The sequence below is a fragment of the Myotis lucifugus genome, unplaced genomic scaffold (genome assembly GCF_000147115.1).
Source record: "Myotis lucifugus unplaced genomic scaffold, Myoluc2.0 scaffold_558, whole genome shotgun sequence".
In the NCBI taxonomy this organism is placed as follows: Eukaryota; Metazoa; Chordata; class Mammalia; order Chiroptera; family Vespertilionidae; genus Myotis; species Myotis lucifugus.
In genome coordinates this window covers 194214-195281 of record NW_005871606.1, presented here as the reverse complement: position 1 = coordinate 195281, position 1068 = coordinate 194214, and the positions used below count along the sequence as shown (strand labels likewise).

At 56.2% G+C, this 1068-nt stretch overlaps 1 protein-coding gene across 1 annotated transcript in view; it reads left to right on the top strand.

The window, feature by feature from the left end:
• Positions 1–1068, top strand: part of EIF4E3 (eukaryotic translation initiation factor 4E family member 3) — a 27302-nt gene that overhangs the window by 1264 nt on the left and 24970 nt on the right. Inside the window, exon 2 of the mRNA XM_023745607.1 lies at positions 49–204. Within this exon, the coding sequence (XP_023601375.1) occupies positions 49–204 (156 nt within the window). The remainder of the gene's footprint in view (positions 1–48; positions 205–1068) is intronic.

Below are 1068 nucleotides of genomic sequence, written 5' to 3'. Positions count from 1 at the left end.
CTTCAAGAATTTCGCCTGTCACTTACCCTTTTTCCCCTTGGAACGAAGGCGGCTGCCTTGCGGCGGGAAGTGAGCGGCCGGTCACCCATAGAACTCGAGAGCTCGGGCGAACTTGGGCGGACGGCGCCGGCGAAGGGGAGCCGAGTGTTCGCGCTGCGGGCGCCGACGGCCCGCGAGGGTCGCGCTCACCTCTCCCCGCTCAGTGTGAGCGCTGCCGGGAGCCGCCCAGCCCGCCCGCAGGCGCTGGGGACCGCGGGGGCCGCGCTCACCTTTGGCGTGACGCGGGGACGGTGGCCGCTTTCTCCGAAATTCCCCCCCTGTGCGCGCGCGGGTGAGCGCCCCCCGCAGCCTCTCTGTTCTGCCTCCCGTGCTGAATGCTACGCAGTGAATTGTGTGTGTTTACTTTTCATCTGTCTCGATCCCTCTGTTAAGGGCCACAAAGCAGGGACTTTGTTTTTGACACTTGCTGTATCACAACACCTAGAACTGCCTGGCACACAGTAGGAGCACAAGAACTTGTTGACAAGGGAGTAAATGGGCGCATGCCGAGCCCCTTTTGGTATCTCGCAGTGAGCGTGCCCCGCCTGACGCCCAGGGCGGCCCAGGAGCTTAGGAGCGCGCTGATGCATCTGCAGTGGATGACTGTCAGGAGGAAGTGTGTGTGACAGTCCTCTGACATTTACTCACTGCACACACACCTGGTCTCATCAGTGGAAGGCCTTGCATAAAATGCCTGCAAGACTTTTTAAAGGTGAAATTCGCCTTTTTGAGGAGGACAGACTCGTTCTTCTCTTCCTATGGACTCAGCACCACCTGTAAGAACTGACATCGGACCCGTTGTCTTTTCTGGCGCTCAAAGAAGTCGTTGGGGGTAGGGGAGGTACAAGGCTCTTTTTTTTCCCGAAAATATTTTCACTTTCATTATGAGATGCTAAGAGCATTTCACTGTCGTAAGGAGAGTTTTTAGCCAACTATCAAAATGAAACCATGTGTGTCTTTGTTTTCAAGGGTGTGCAGTAACCACTTGTTAACAGGTATCTGTGTGCAAGGAGTTAACCTGGACCCCCA